Source organism: Rhipicephalus microplus, chromosome 3, assembly GCF_043290135.1.
Source record: "Rhipicephalus microplus isolate Deutch F79 chromosome 3, USDA_Rmic, whole genome shotgun sequence".
NCBI lineage: Eukaryota > Metazoa > Arthropoda > Arachnida > Ixodida > Ixodidae > Rhipicephalus > Rhipicephalus microplus.
Genome location: NC_134702.1, coordinates 73,181,734 through 73,196,431, shown reverse-complemented (window position 1 = coordinate 73,196,431; position 14,698 = coordinate 73,181,734). Strand labels below are relative to the sequence as shown.

At 45.4% G+C, this 14,698-nt stretch overlaps 1 protein-coding gene across 1 annotated transcript; it reads right to left on the bottom strand.

The window, feature by feature from the left end:
- Positions 1-527: 527 nt before the first annotated feature.
- Positions 528-2,778, bottom strand: LOC119160019 (uncharacterized). Its single transcript, XM_037412772.2, has 2 exons — positions 2,685-2,778; positions 528-1,438 (listed from the first exon to the last, which is right to left on the bottom strand). Exons 1-2 carry the CDS (start codon positions 2,694-2,696, stop codon positions 1,001-1,003), a joined length of 450 nt encoding a protein of 149 aa, XP_037268669.1. The 5' UTR covers positions 2,697-2,778; the 3' UTR covers positions 528-1,000.
- Between the last annotated feature and the right edge of the window lie 11,920 nt (positions 2,779-14,698).

Below are 14,698 nucleotides of genomic sequence, written 5' to 3'. Positions count from 1 at the left end.
GATTCGTTGGAATTCATTTCACCGCGACCTTGGACGTCGACGCGCCGTACAAACCAACCGACGAGCGGCAACTGAGCGAGCGAGCGCCGACCTTGAGTATATATACAGCACGACGGCGCATGCACTGTCAGCTGTTGAATGTTCTCGAAGCGCGACGCCACATGCGCGTCCACTGGAGAATCAGGAGAATTGTAGATGTCGAACGCGGTGTGTAGAGGAGGAAGGGTGCACAGATGGTGGAGGAGTGAAGCGCGCGCGGTGTGTAGAGGAGGAAGGGATGCACAGATGGTGGAAGAGTGGGCGACGGCGCGACGGCGCATGCGCGCGCGTCAGCTGTCGAATGATCGAGAAGCGGTGTGGACGGCGCGGACGGCGCGGACGGCGCACTACAAGGCGCGAGTATAAGATGCTCCGCATCTAAAACAAGACCTGTCTGGTAAATGTTCTGAATTGATCACACTTAATGTGGACCTAAACAAAAAAGAACATGTCCATGTGACAGTGGAGGTGGGCCAGAGACAATAATATTCAGGGTAAAATTATGGCATTTATTCACATTCGAAAATCCCAACATACACATGGTCATCGCTGTGTCATTTCATTCTCACTGGTTTAAACAATGAATCTTCGGCAGCGAACACTACTTATTAACACCGATGAAGCAGTGATGTAGTAGTAAGGGCACAAGTACTGTTGAGCAATCTGTCTTTAGATGTTGAATATCTTCGACGGTTGCTTTCCAATGAGCTCACCAAATACTTATTCTTGACGTGAGAAATGAAAAAAATGAACGTGATTTTAGTCGAGCAGCTGCATGACTATGATTAAGGCAAATATTTTCCCAGTGCGACGGCTCTGATTCAATTTAGGCATTGCATATTATGCACACGCAGTTTGGTCGACTCAGCTCCAGACACAGCGTAGCCATTTTGTCGTCATGCGTTACTTTGCAATACCTTTAGTGACTCTCTGAAAACTAGCACACTGAGAACAACTGCAATCAACCCTTGTAACCGTAGCCACCGTATCCACCGTAACCACCATATCCCAAAACACTTCCGTAGCCATCCAACCCGCCTCCGTAGCCACGAACGTATGTGCCATATGCTCCACCTCCGAGACCAGAGTGCGCGACTAGTGCTCCACCACTGGACAACCTGTTCACTTGGTGGATGGTTCTGACCAGAAATGCTGGACCAGGTACTGCCTTGTATAGCCCAGGCGCACCACGAATAAGAGCCACACTGCTACCGACGCCAACTCCGCCAAGGCCTCCGCCATATCCAAGGCTACCGCCGTAGCCATCGTATCCACCGTATCCTCCATAGCCACCGTAGCCAAGGCCTCCGTAACCAAGGCCTCCGTAACCAAGGCCTCCGTATCCAAGCCCACCAGCCATGGCGATGGCAAAGACAGCAGACAGAAGGGTTGCAACGATCTGCGTGTATTGAAATATCAAGTTCCCGTTTAGAGAGAAAGGTCAAGTACTTATTCTATACCGAAAATTCTAATTACAAACTTAGTTCAACCGATTGCTTCCACCAATGTTGTGACAAATGGACGCCACACTCTGAAGGTCTTACCCTCGAACATTTGCGCATGATGTTCCTCGTCAAGTAATAAGCCATGCCAGCTATCTACTGCGTTTTCTATGAGTTATAAACACAAGCATAGTTTCGTAAAGGAAACGACGCCCTTTGTACATACATAGAATTCGTGCAAACAAAACAATAATTTTAAATATTCTGACCACTAGAAACGAGTATTTCATAAGGAAGGGCTGCGTTTGAGGAGTAAATATGTCAGACGATGTACCTGCTACTTCAAACCTGATTAGTTTCACCTATCACCTACAGCTTTAGGCTAAATTTCGATTTTTGACGTCCTTTTAAGTACGAATTCACGTGGCACTTCATAACGCTTATACGATACCTACCGACACAAATATTTCGATGGACAACATCTGTGGCAACTGCTATAAATTACAGAGAGGACATCTGGTATTCAACTTTTGCAGATTTTTGTGGCTTGAAAAGCCACCAACAATATAAATTTGATAGACAGTATATATACTCATAAAGTATGCCCTCAACCGTTATTGGTTTAGTTTATTGTGCCTCGTTAATTTTGTTAATATTGTGCTTCATTTTTGTTATGGGAGTTTACGTAAGCTTGACGTTTTTCAATTTGATGATTACGCCGAGTATTATTTTGTGACGTATTACATCCTCTTTTGCTCGTTGAAGAGAATTAGGCAGCCAGGAAGGTACCCCATGTGTTAAGAACTTTGCTCTTTCCCCGCTCTTTGTCTCAGTATACATAGAATAAAGCTAATTCATCTAAACTTAATGCTGTATTGAAACATCTAGATGCTAGAAATACTCCAAGAACGTTAACTCTTAAAGCGCAATCGTTCGCCAAACGAGGAATAGTTTGATTAGGTTACTCTAATGCGATCGCACCCATAAACTGCAAAAATAAAGCACTTGCTTATGTGTAAACAGCTTTAGAGTTATAACCATCAACATCGAATGCTAAATCTCAAAAAATTTAAAGAATAACAATAGCTACTATTACATTGCAATAACTATAACAAACGTATGCATGTTGGCAAGCTTTATCCTATTCTTCATTGCCGTTCTGTGGGAAAATAGAGACGTTACGGGCACTGTGTTAGCACTCACCAGAGCGTTCATGGCGATGACTGGTCGCACCGGGAGCAGAGCGAACGATGTATCCACGGTTCAATGGAAGCCTTCTTATATACTAGGCGTTACGCGATAACAGCACATACCAGACAGAGAGTGCGTTACGTGTGGGCGACTCTATCGACGCCGTAACTGCCCCAAGCACCGGAAAATGCCCTGGCCGTGCACGTACTGTGGCAAAGTAACTAGAGGATTTCTCCCGGTGCCCTACATTATGTTCTTCGCAACAAAAAATCGGAAGCGAAAACTGCCTGAAAGTGATACCGCAAAATGGTGCCATTGAGTTCAGAATCTCACTGAACTTTCCGGGTAAGAAGCCAAGTAGGCACCTGCAATGGTAACCTGTGCCTCCTCTTTGAGTTGTAACACACGGAAGCGGACGGGCACTCAACGTGGTACAGGTCGAAAACCAACAATAGCGCCAGACGAAAGCACGTGCAGACGCACCTCTGTTTCCATGAAATGAAATGAGAATGATTGTAGTATCTGTAATCGACATCACGACACATAACTCTCATATAAGGGCACCAAATGACCCTTAATCTTCACACGAAGCGGTCACGCTTATTCAAACCACTTTGAAGTAGGACCGGGAGAGCTTAGAGCTTTCTTAAAACTGCAATGTGACAGGCATTCAGCGGTAACAATAAACAATCATGTGACATACTCCATCAACAAGTTGACCAAAAGGCACTTAAGTGAACAGAAACTCAAAATACGAGAATCCATATGGTTCGTTGTGAACTTGCCCAAGAGTCTGGAACGATAAATCTATTTTTTGTTTCGTTAATTGTATTGATCCATTTAGGCCCGCTCTTTCAGGGACCTTTTCTAACCCTTTATTGGCCGACAAGAGTGGACTATATTGGAATATTACTCTTTATTTCGGCATTTATGACAGTTATACACGTCACAGAGATGAGGCGAAACGAAACAGACGGAAGTGTTTTCGGACTTAGGCCTACATCTCAACTCGTGAAAAAAATAAGGGCAGCAGGGATGTACGTGAGAAACATTCAGAACAGCTTAATTCAATATCACCACAGCATAAAAGTGATGCAACACTCATACTGACTTCCAGCACGTATCCGTAATAAAAGTACAAAATATTTAAAACACCCTCATGTTTGTAAGCTGTCACAGTGAAGTTAATTAGATCGCGTCGTGTCAGGTTAGATGTAGGTCATGTGAAACAAGTTTTGCATCAGCGAAACATAGAAGTGCAATGATCACTTATAAAACGCGTATCACTTCACAGCGCATATGAAAACAGATATAACATATAACATATATATATATATATATATATATATATATATATATATATATATATATATATATATATATATATATATAACATATATATGATATAACATATATGATAATTCTGCCTTGAACAACAATCGTTTTTTTCTTAAGCTGTCAAAATTCCTGACTTTCTCTGAACAAGCGGAACGGAAGACGTCACCCCCCGGGATGGGGGAACATCCATCCAACGAGACAGCGGGCCCTAGCCGTTTGCATAAGGATGGACCGAATGTGGGTGACCGCGTTGGCGCATCTGCTCTTTGTGATGATTCTACCGAGAGCTCATCCGTGGAAGAGATGGAATCGGAAGCCGACTTCAGGACATTCCATACCCGCCGGTTGAAAAGGAAGCTTCGCAGGACGTCATCAACGGCGGAGCCACAACCGGCGCTAGACAAAGGCAAGCGATGTTTCACCATCTCGTATGTACCAATGTATACATCAGACAACCTGAACTCACTAAACAGGCAGTCATTGACTAATTATTTCGAGCGAATTGCACCTGCTCAAGTGAATGAAATTCGCATAAATAGCAGGAAAAACATATTGTCAGTTGATGTGACAAACAAAACCATTCTTGACAAACTGAAGGCCGTCACGCAGCTCGGAAGTATTTCAGTTCGCGCGTTTCTCGCTCACGGGAAAGGAACAACGACTGGCGTGATAAATGACGTCGACGCTGACATCACAGACGCTGACCTGCAGAATCTTGTGACGTCGACAGTCAAAATCGTGACCATACGCCGCTTCGGGCAGTCTCGCTGCATCAAACTAGTATTTGACTCTGAGACTCTGCCCCCAAGCGTGAAGGTTGGATACGTGAGACATCCCGTGCACCCTTACGTGCCACGGCCTTTGCAGTGTCACAAGTGCTGCAAGTTGGGACACGTCAGCGCAGTGTGCAAAAGTTAGACAACTTGCCAGCGGTGCGGCGGGTCTCATAAGGTGGAAAACTGCGATACTGCTGTTCCATTGAAATCCCCAAACTGCTCTGGTGCACATGAAGCAACGTCGAAGGAGTGCCCGAAGATCAAAGAAGAAATTCGCGTCCTGCGGAAGATAGTCAGAGACAACTCGACACACAGAGAGGCAGTCACGTCCATCCGCCGACACAGAAGTCGTCCAAAACGTAGGCACCAGCGAAAGCATAGTGGACATAGGAGTGATGCATCACCATCAGCAACAGATGAACATACGCGTACGCATTATCAGGCCGCTACACCCATGTTGTATGCACCACGTCCCAGGGATGCAGAAAGTGGACCAACGCCCGCGTTGCACGCCGATGCTTCAGATACTGAGTGGCCTTCGCTACCGACTGGAGCAATAAAAAAGACCACATCATGGGCTGCAACTTCAAAGAGGGCGTAAAATGATACGCAAGACACTGAGAAGAGCCAAACTATGCTGAAGCATCTAATAAAATCTATTCGTGCGATTCTCAACGAGCTACACACACCAGGAGCGAAAACAGCAGTGCAGATCCTCAACGTGCTGGAACCGCTACTGCTGACCCTTCCATAAACAATATGGCGAATTTCTTCGATGAACGTGTGCGCACCTCTGCCATAATGCAGTGGAACGCACGGGGTTTGCGAAGCCGATTGTCTGACTTTCGACAACGGATGTTTAAATACAAATTTCCGTTGGTTGTAATATGCGAGCCGAATATGATGTCGTCGTTTCGTATTTCCGGATACTTCACTTTGTGGTCACGTGATGATCGAAATGCGAGCAAAGTAATTATATGCGTACGTCAAGATTTAACGTACGTGAGACATGCCGTGGCTCCTCATGCTTCTAACGACTATATTTGCCTATCTATAAAGCACAAGCGACGTTCAATATCAATCATTGGTGGATACATTCCTCCTAGAAGCCACGTGGACTGTCCCCATCTCTTGTCTGTTCTCCAAGCTTGCCCTGGACCACATGTATTAGTTGGGGATTTTAATGCACATCATCCCATGTGGGGTTCTGCGTCAATGAACACCCGCGGCAGGGACATTGCCGATTTTGTGCTCAATCGAGGCCTTATGTCCATTAACGATGGCTCACCTACTTACCTCCGTGGCGCATCGTACAGCAGCTGTCTAGACGTATGTTTTGTGAGCAGAAGTCTCTTGCCTACCACCTGTTGGTTTGTAGACGTTGAAACACATGGAAGTGACCATCTCCCTACATATATACAGCTAAAAGGTTTCCATCGTTCGTCTCCCCGGCCTGTGAAACGCAGCGTAGACTGGCCAGGATTCCACGCTTCTGTAAATGCTCACTGCGGGAACATTCAATCTATATTTGAAATAGAAAGCCTAATTGCATCAGCCTTAACAACGCATACGAAACTTGTGAATGTGTCGCTACCAAGATCACAACTTGACGCACAATATGAATACCTTCGTGCAATTCGTCGCCGGGCAGAGAGAAAATACAGGAGGACGAAATCACCAGCTGACTTATCTACAGCACACCAAGCACAACGACATGTATTGCGACACCTCGATAAGCTTGATAGGCAACGGTGGAGGGTATTTTGTAGCTCCCTTGATCCCGGAAAACCCCTGTCTCGAATATGGCAAATTAACTGTCCGAACCCTTCAGACGCCCACTCAACAGTTGTTCCCTTTCCGATCTTTGGCTCTAAAGCAAAGTCGACCTGCCTGAAGTAGAGGTTGCAGAAGATTACTGCCACTTACTCGTAGGTATGTCCTCCTCATCGATATCACCTTCGTATTTAGCCTCACCGCCATCCAGCGACGATCGCCTCGACTTGCCATTCACAATGCACGAACTCGACGCTGCGATTTCTACGTCCCGACGGTCGTCCGCACCAGGGCCGGACGGAATTACTTATTCGGCTCTATATCACCTCAGCCAGGAAGCAAGGCAGGCTCTCTTGTCGTTCTACAACTCTACGTGGGAAACAGCGACAGTACCAGAGAGTTGGAAGTGCAGCCGCATAGTGGCCTTACTGAAATCAGGCAAGTGTTCACACGAGTTGTCTTCTTATAGACCCATTGCCCTAGCCAGTTGCATCGGTATAAGGTGATGGAACGCATGGTGCTGGCAAGATTGGAATGGCTGCTGGAGAATAATGTCGGCTTACCAGATTTTATACATGGCTTCCGTAGAGGTCGATCATCTATAGATGGTGTTGTAGATCTAGTTTCTTCTGTTGAAAAGGAAAGACAACGTCGGAGATTGGTAGGCGCCATTTTCTTAGATATAAAGGGCGCGTACGATAGCGTCTACCATGAGGCCATTCTTGACGCACTTGAAGACATCGGCGTAGGTGGCCGACTACACGCATGGATAGGGAGCTATCTCAGAGGACGTACCATTTTTATGTCGACATCCGACGGTGACACGGCCAGGCCCCTCGTAAGCCGTGGAGTTCCGCAAGGCGCCGTCCTGAGCCCCATGCTTTTTAACATAACACTCATTGGCCTTGAAGCTGAGCTTCCCGACGTTGTCAGAATCAGTGCGTATGCGGACGACATATGCATATGGGCATCTGGAGCAACGTGACCACAACTGCGAGCAAGGCTACAACAAGGCACATCAATAACATCTAAGTACTTACGTCGTCAGGGCCTGGAACTTTCAGTAGCAGAATGTGCTGCATTGGCATTTACGAAGAAATCAATGTCGCGGTACCCAATCTTCGCTCACGGAGCAGTGATTCCCGTGGTTAAGCACCACCGCTATTTAGGGGTCGTCATTGATCGCAACCTGTCCTGGTCAAAGCATGTGACTGTGCTGAGAAACAAACTAATCAGTTTTGTGTATGTTCTTCGTGTTATAGCAGGACTGAGATGGGGCCCTTCGGAGAAAAGTCTTCTGCAGTTATACAAGGCATTGTTTGTGGACTATATAAGGTGCAGCTCACCTGTGCTTTCCAGCATGCAGGCAACGTGCCTTCGTACTTTAGAGAGCCTTCAGGCACGAGCACTGAGAATATGCCTTGGCCTGCCACGGTGCACATCTACCTCTGGCACTATAGAGGAGTCACGCACCTACCCTATACAGGTTTACACGTCCTGTGAGCCTCTTCGAGTGCACCTCCGTCTGCTGACCCGACATGCACAGCACCCGTTATCTTCGCTATAAGTGGACCGACCAGGCTGTACCTATTCGCGATGCCTCGATACGCAGAGGCACATGATCCCGTCAGGCTATGCACCTGCCGTAATCCCTGCAGTGCCTCCATGGACATTGACTAAACCGCTGGTGTGCCTTCACATACGTGGAATTTCGTATAAGTCGCATGTTTCTTACATTGCCCTCAAGCAACTCACCTTGGCACATTTAGATGACCGATACAGCGACTCTGTGCACATTTACACCGATGGATCCGTAACTTCAGCCGCCTCAGCTGCAGCCTTCGTGATCCCTCAACTCGGTATTTCCCGACCGTACAAATTAGATGATAGGTCATCTTCAACAGCTGCAGAACTTGTTGCTATACAAGAAGCCATAAAATTTGTGAACGACCAAGCACCGCGTAAATGGACGATTCTGTCTGATTCAAGATCAGCGCTTCAAGCTATCCATTCTTGCTTAATAAGAGGCCAATTTTACGAGTTAACGTTAGGAATCGTCCAAGCATTTGACCTAACACACAGGGGCGGTCACTTGATTACACTCCAATGGATTCCTGGACACTGCGGCCTGGTTGGCAACGAAACAGCCGATAGCGAAGCAAGAGCGGCAATATACAATGCTCCTATGTACGTCAAAGTACCCTACTCGCGAGGTGACGTCAACATATTGTTGAGATCACTCATGCGCGAATGCGCTGCCACTTACTGGTTGCTACCAGATCACCGGAACAAGCGCCTGCGGGAAACAGACCCCAGTATGAATTTTCGTCTTCCAGATAAAATCAGCCGAAGACATGCTAACATACTGCACCGAATTCGCCTGGGCGTCGCCTTCACTCGTCACTAAACCCACCTAATCGGCCATGCGGACAGCCCAAATTGTGAATGCTGCCAAGTGCGCGAAATGATAGCTCACATATTTTGTGACTGTGCATTATACGTGGCGCAAAGAAAAATGCTAACTGCAACGTTGGCAAGCATTGGACGAACACCATTAAGTGAAAGCCACATATTGTCAGCAATGAACGACCAAACAGTGTCAAAAACTGCTACAAAGGCTGTTATAGACTTTATAAAAAGCACTGGACTAGAAACTAGACTGTAGGGTACTATACTAAGTGGCTACTGTACATACGCACCACCTCTTCTTGACCCCATCATCACCCTTCATCCCTCTATCTTTCCCCTTTCCCTTATCCCCTGTGTAGAGTAGCAGGCTAGAGCCAACTAGCTCAGGCCAACCTCTCTGCCTTCTAATTAATTCTCACTCACTCACTCACATATATGTGGCTACTACTAGGCATGCCATGAAACAGAGAAGTGCACTACTTAAAAATATGGAAAGAAACCATCACTGTTGAGACATTTACCATCTTATTCCACCTATCAATACATTTAATAAATATCATAGCTAAATTACAAAGCATGTAATTTACACGTCGAATAACAGTGTTAGCAGATGATATAGGTACACAGTGGTTGTTGTTGCTTCAAGAAATACAGTAATTGTTTCATTTTCATAACTGAATCTGGAAGGAAGTTGCACTGTTTTATCGCCTCAGAGGAAGCTGTAGAAGAAACACTCACACTACTTCTTTGAGGTGATATGTACATAGTGACGCTCTGTTCTGATCTTTCTAGTATCTTGATTTTAAAGTACTTGTCGTAGCTTAGAATTATTATTAAATGAAGTTACAGCAGTTCATAATTGTTTAGCTTTTGTAGTGTGTTTAGAAAAAAATGGGTAACTATTAAGAGTACTAGGTACTCTACTATGGGAAAGCGTAGTGTACGAGGCTTTGCAAGGTCACATAATTTTGTCGGTGAGTAAAAAAACGGTGTTTATTAGATATGCACACAAAATTAAGGCACACGACTTTCTCAAGTTTTCAATAGCTTGAGCTTTGATAGAATACTTAAACATCTTAACGCGAGCCGCTTTGGCAGAAATCCAGGCGTCGGTGTCGCCGTGGGTCCCGTTCTTTTTTATCTAAAAGTCATCATCTTGTCTGTAAGTGAAAAAAAAATGGCAGCTTATCCACGGAGTGAATGATGGAGAGTGGGTCGAAGCATCCGTCCGTCCATTCGTTCTTGCTTCCGTCCGTTCATGCGTCCGTCTATGTGACCATCCGTGCGTCTGTTCGTGCGTCCGCACGTCCATCTGTGCGTCCGTCTCTGCGTTTGTCCATGCATCCACCCCTGCGTCCGTCCATGCGTTTATCTGTCCGTGCAGCCATCCGTGCGTCCGTCCATGCATCTGTCTGTGTGTCCGTTCGTCCATCTATTGAACACTCCAAGTACCACCATCTTGCAGCTTTTCATCATATATTCCCCATATAGAAGCACCGCCATCCAGTGGACAGTCCAAGGACTAAACGAGAGGTGGGGCACGCACACTTTCTTACGGCTTGCGCTTCGTATCTACTTCCCACCTTTAACCACCTCGAGTTCATGGTATGTACTAGTTCACTGTATTCATGGCACTGCGGCTCAACACTCGCTAAACCTTTCTAAAACCAAAGAGGTAACGGCCAGCGAGCATAACGTATCAACCCTTTCTTGTCAGATAGTGCTCAGTGTACATACAGGAGAATTCGGCTTTTAGTTAACGCGCACGCTGCGAATTTTTTTATTGTTCAACAACGCACAGGAGAAATCTCCCACCATCACCACCTTGCAGGTCAAAACGCAAGACTGGTTACGCACTACGACTACGACTACTACGAGGGACGAACGGGTGCCGCTTTAAAGAGCTTTCCCCCTAAAATTGACAAAGATGCCAATAAAATAAATAATGAAATTTTCTGGTTCCGAGCGAGGACTGAGCCCCTTTTGCGTGTCGTATGTATTTTCTACCATTGAGCTCTTACGTAGAGTTTCCTATGCCGCAATGTTTTCTGCGCTCATCTCGTCTCTTTTTTTTCTGCGCTCGCAACGTGTCATCTCAGCCAGAACAAACGCTGACCTTTCACTGCTGCAGCTGCCTCACTTTTCACCTCGCGAGTCAGGAGCGCATGTGTCTTCTGGAGCCGTAATGATGTCACATCCTATCATGACGTCATCACATGGTCCCTGAAAAACGGCGAGCATCCCTGACGAGTGCTTGCCGTTTGTCGTTAGTATGAAAAACCAAAACCAACGTTGACAATGTTCTACTAACGTTTTAGAGTGGATAAGGACGAGATTCTCCCGTGAGAAAGCGAGGCTCTATAGATCGTTCCTGCACTGTCGTTGAACGGCATCGCCGGCTCGTAAAGTGACGTGTTCGCGACCAACGTCGTGGCGGCATCGTCTATACCATTCGGACATAGCTTCGCCGCGTACGCATACATCACACGCATCTCAGGCTTACGTACGTCGCCGCACGTACTTACGTGCACGTACTGCATACGCATTCGATGCAGACAGCGTGCCGTGACAAATGTCTCATTGTACTACGCCGCTCTGCGCAAAACCATGGGGATGCAGTTGTGCGAGGCTGTGCCATTAGATCTATGCAGCGGAATGAAAGGATGAGTAAGCGGTTCAGTTGATATACACGAACCACAGTGACGGCCTAGTCAGTTTGGAGCAATAGAGACAGTGTGTATGGGCTCAGTTGTAATACAGCTAGGGAAAGTACTGGATCGTTTGCTCATTTGACGTGTGAAGGAAAAGGAAAAGTGAAACTAAACGTCCATTACAGCAGGAGAAACGGTATGCTAAAGAGAAAAAAAGTACAGCTTTTGTATGTGCCATGCTATTGAGAAAAATGTCTGTGAAAGAAAACACACTGAAAATGCGTATCACGTACGGCTGGGTTATCTGCACTTCAGCAGTAACACTGGTCGCTTGCACTTTAGACTTTCATGGTGGTAATGACCGTGCCTGTTGCGCAAGCTCTGTTCTGGGTAAGCGGGTGGCCTGGTGAAAACACGTGCTGCACGGTGGAATTTCGTGCTATTGGCGATATAGAGGCGTCGCAGTGCGGGGTGCGTCAAGCCAATTCCGTGCAGTGCCGATGTATACTTCGACAGTAAGATGTGAGGCAGGAAGATGGGCATGAAGATCACGTATATAAATCCTGTCACACAATGGCGCAGAACTGGTCTTGCAAGCTGCATTGGCTATAATTGGCAATATCCATTGTAAGTAGCATCTCGTATCTGGTGGTGGTGGTGGTGGTGGTGGTGGTGTTGCAGCAGGCGGGGTTAGCCTGGCCTGCATGGCCGGCAATTGTTCCGCCTGAGCATCTCTTGAATTTGGAAATTGTCACCACGTGTCAAAAAGCCCAGTGTCTCGCAGGAAAACCAACAAAATTTGTTGCACGTTCCTCCTAGTTGCCGCGGGTCTTTCAGGAAAAATGACGTCATCAACTGTCCGTTGCCTATGACAGCCTTTTCGCAAGGTGAGGATCATCGCTCAGGTCCTTCCTCAGTTGACTGCTCGTATCTGGTTTGTCCAAAGTGAAGATGTTAAGCTTTCCTATGTTATTGTTACTGTTATTGAAATAACAAAAAATAGGTGAAGGAGTTGTTGGCGCCGTTCATTGCCGATGGTGCCCGTTGCGACTTGATTGTAGGACAGCGAAAAAATGAACAAAAAGAGTTTAAGCAAATGCATGCAATACTGCATTTGGTTCGTTCAAAAGTTCTAGTTGTAAAACAGAACATCTTCAATGGAAGCTCACACTTTCTATGTGGTCCGCTTAATATTCATCAGAAATATCCGTGTCTTCCAAAGAACGTCGAAGCACTTTCACTGGTTGCCGACTTATCCTAGCGTTTTCGCCAACGAAAGCGTTCGCTCCGAGTTGAGCAAGCTCAGTTATTGCTCCTCAAGTCGCTGCCTATGCGTGATGTGCTTAGGACAGTCGAGCAACGAATGATCCACATCCTCATAGTCGTGACCGCTGTCGTGCTGGTCTCATTTCCCTAACGGCTTGAGTTTGTAGGAGCGCTGCATCTGGATATGACTTGTTATATGTACCGTGGCTCTTCTTAAATATAAAAAAATGGGGGTGGGGCTCCTTGTAAGTCGCTCTCATCTTTCTTTTGCTCGTGTATTTGGTACGCAAAAAAAAACGGCTGGTACTAACAAAACGCTGCATCTGGATATGAATTGTTATATGTATCGTGGCTCTTCTTAAATATAAAAAAATGGGGGGGGGGGGGGGGGGCTCCATGTAAGTCGCTCTCATCTTTCTTTTGCTCGTGTATTTGGTACGCAAAAAAACGGCTGGTACTAACAAAACGGTGGTCCAGAAATAAAATTACCGTGCTAAAATCTGTTAAAACACTCCCCTGCTTTGCGCCACGAGTACTCCGGTCATGTTTCAATAGTTTTTACGGCAGGTCATATAAACCTTGCTTCACTGTCCCTTAATAGCATTGTTGGTCATGAGGCTACGATGTCTTAAAAAACATCTTGAATGATATTCTGTAAGAGTCCACTATGTAGCCTGTCCCTTCCAGGCAGCGATGATTAAATGTAGATCGGAGTCCGGAATGCAGAGTCACGCATTTTCATTTTCTGTGGTTCTTTCTGCAATTTGATAATTTTTGGGCACGGACCGGAACAACGAGTATTGCCAGAACGAAAGCCTCCGAGATGAAGAGATATTTCGTGACATTTCCGCTAGGGGAAGGGTGAACGCGCAGTGGCATCGTTAAAGAAGGCGGATTGATCATTGGTCTGATGGCTCTCGACGCACAGCCAACCAGTGCATCCTGGAATGGGCTGTGCATTTGGTGGACTATTGCAGATTACTAACCGCGAATGGACGCCTGCATGCCTATGCCCCGATATGTTATTTAAAACTGGACAAATTTAATGGTTTCTGGGCTTGCGTCACAAAGTCTGCATATGTTCTAGAGCGTGATGTGGTTGATGGAACCGGCTACGAGCTATTTGACAGTGAAATCTGCAAAGATGTTATTTCAACTTTAGGGTGACTTCATGTAATCTACACAACGTTACTAAAAGACAGTACATAATAAAGCCAAGAAAGGTAAAATGGGACGTTTATGGTGTTGTTTATAACTGTACTGTAATAATTACGTTAGAAATGAGATTAGCGTAAAGTGGACGAATAGACATTTTGTTGCCGGCGGTTACCGAACATGCAACCTTCGATTTACACCCACGATGCTCTAAGCAATTCGTAAATTCGTAATCCTGTGTAAAATAGAGGGGACAGTGCTATATATATATATATATATATATATATATATATATATATATATATATATATATATATATATATATATATATATATATATATATATATATGTATATATGTATATATGTATATATGTATATATATATATATATATATATATATATATATATATGTATATATGTATATATATATATATATATATATATATATATATATATATATATTATTCGATCTATTGACGATCATTGCGCTCTCCAGATTGACCTTACCTTAATCTAACCTACAGGTGGTGCGAAGCTTGGCAGATGTCCCTTAACGCCTCTAAATGCAAGTTAATCTCGTTCATTCTAGAAAGCGTGGTGACTCATTTTTTCTCTGTACTATTGATAATACAGTTGTTTCAGCCACACAATCATATA